Below are 2,424 nucleotides of genomic sequence, written 5' to 3'. Positions count from 1 at the left end.
TTAGCGATTGATTTATTCAGTAAACGTTACAAAAAAAAAAAACAGAGCAGTGAACAATATAAGTTTTGGAAAGTCACAGTATATTTTTGGTTTTAGTTAGTTTGTAAAAAATACATCAGCATTTAGGGAGGCAAGTCTGAGGACAGGAAAAACATCATGTACCAAAACTATGAAAGCAATTTGGAACTTCAATGAATTTCCCAATATCAATAATTACAGATAAAACTCTCAACTGTATCAAAATGAATTAAAGTAGCAAAGATTGAATTAAATCAATACACTAAATGTTTCTCCTTTTGAAATCTGGGATTAAAAAAGCTGTTTCAAAATCAATGCTAAGTATTTGACAATAAAGGGATTGGCAAAATGGAGAGAGGAGAGAGGATTGCTTGATTCAAAAGAAAAGTGAGTGAAATATTTAAACATGTTAAAAATTAAAATAAGAATTAATGTTTTGAATGGGTTTTGCATACATATAACAAGTCATCAAGTCCAATTTCAGAAAATCTCCCAGAAGTGTCACTTTGGGAATCTCGGTGCTGGAGCAGATTGACCAAATCTTGGCAGTCTGCAGACTCCACAGGGGCACAGGGGCCCTCCTGAAGCCCCTGCAGAGCTCCACTGAACAGGGGCCAGAGTGGTCTCCATAGGGCCTGGAGACAACAGAGGGCATTTACCAGCAGCGGGTGACGATGTGGCAGGAGAGGAAGAGGAGGACGATGCCACGGAGGTGAGGAGGGACTCCTGGGTGAGGAGGAGCTGACTGGGGCCGGAGATGAGGGGCCAACCTCCGGTGAACAGCAGCCGCGGCACCGGGCCGGGGTTGACTCCCATCCCCACGCTCACCTCCCCCAGGAGGCGCCGCATCTCCTGCAGAGATGAGCCCAGGAGGAGGATGTAGTTCCTAGCCAGAACCAAGGTGGAGATCTTGGAGAGCCGGCGGCCCGGAGGAGCCCCGGGCTGGTGGGACTGGGCGGAGGAAGAGGAGGAGGAGGAGGAGGACGCAGACAGTGGCGAGGAGGCGTAAGGCACCATCACCTCCCTGAGAGCGTCCATGGCAATGTTCAGGTCCTGCATCCGCTTCCTCTCTCTGCTGTTGATCTTCCTCCGGAGCTCCTGCTGCTCCTCTGGGCTGAGTTCCCGTTGAGGTTTGGCTGCCCTATGGCCACTCTGGAGGCCGTGCATGGACGCCACGCTAAGGCGGGAGCTCAGGTTGAACACCGGGGGGCAGTGGGTTAAATCCTGTACGGCCGCAGGCCCGCAGAGCGACTGCTCCTGGGTCCTGATCACTGCGTTGGACAGCACATTCATCGTTTCCTCAGTTGTGGCAAAAATATTTCTTTTAAGTAAAAAAAAAAAAAAAAAAAAAAAAAAAAAAAGTTGGAGCAGAAGTTAAAAACACTTCACTTCTGGTCTTTAAAAAAAATACACCAAAAATTAAAATGAAATCAGGTCGTCATTCCCTCCACCTGTTGATCTCTCCTTTGCAACAGAATAAAGCTGCCATCCAGCTTAATGAAGAGACATTAAACCTCCTGCTTTGGGGCTTAAGAAGTTTCTGGATGCACAAGTGGGTGGTAAGTGAGAGCTTTTCTCATGGCAGCTCAGTTTTATCTCATATCCACAGCTGCGTGATGCCGGAGTGATAGCTCCCGTGGCAGGAAAAGTGAGCTAAATGCTCCCTTCACGAGCCCCCACCTCGGCTCAACTCCTCCCAGACGCATCGTTCTCACTGGGGTTTTTAATTCTAGCACAATCACTATGCTAATTCAATTCCAACAATTAACAAACATCGGGAGTTCACAATGAAGTCTATCTATATGGCTTGAGGTCGTTTGTTTTGAAAGTGATTTCAACCTCTGGTTAACTTGATTTTGATACGCGTTTTTAATTTGTTGCTCAAAAATGAGTGTATATATCTATATATGGATACAATAATGCATTTGTATTGAAGAAATTTCAACCAATACCATGAATAAATATGCAAGAATGTACACGGAAAAGTCATTAGGGCTGCATGGTGATGATTCAACTGAGAAATGTAGAAATTTAACGGTTGTTTTAATATTTGTTTTAAATTCAGCCATGATAACTATGTTGAGATTTCCCCAGCCTTGGAGGCTTTACTTATTTTTCTCAGTTTTATAACTTCCCACAAAAGGAAGAGGTGCCTCAGCTGTATCAGTGCCCTTTGTGAAATTGCAAATGGCGCACACCTTCTGAAAAGTACAGTTAGCAAATAAAGCAAAGGAACATTTTTTTTTATCTGAGTTCCTCAACACGGATAAAGTTAGTATAAACACATGTGCACAAACACATGTGTTTATTTACATATATGTACTTATATACTTATATATATACTGTATCTGTGCATGTATTTATGTATGTGCAGGCTTGATCCAATTGTGTCCAATCTCACAGGAC

The 2,424-nt window shown here is 43.7% G+C and overlaps 1 protein-coding gene across 1 annotated transcript; it reads right to left on the bottom strand.

The window, feature by feature from the left end:
* Window positions 1-2,205, bottom strand: olig1 (oligodendrocyte transcription factor 1). The gene has a single exon (XM_076030698.1). The coding sequence runs from the start codon at window positions 1,309-1,311 to the stop codon at window positions 520-522; it is 792 nt and encodes a 263-aa protein (XP_075886813.1). The 5' UTR covers window positions 1,312-2,205; the 3' UTR covers window positions 1-519.
* Window positions 2,206-2,424: the final 219 nt, after the last annotated feature.

The sequence above is a fragment of the Nelusetta ayraudi genome, unplaced genomic scaffold, assembly GCF_046127955.1.
Source record: "Nelusetta ayraudi isolate G7.1 ecotype Tasmania unplaced genomic scaffold, CSIRO-AGI_Nayr_v1 ptg000031l, whole genome shotgun sequence".
Classification (NCBI taxonomy): domain Eukaryota; kingdom Metazoa; phylum Chordata; class Actinopteri; order Tetraodontiformes; family Monacanthidae; genus Nelusetta; species Nelusetta ayraudi.
The sequence above is the reverse complement of the archived record's forward strand: the minus strand, read 5'-3'. Positions and strand labels throughout refer to the sequence as shown.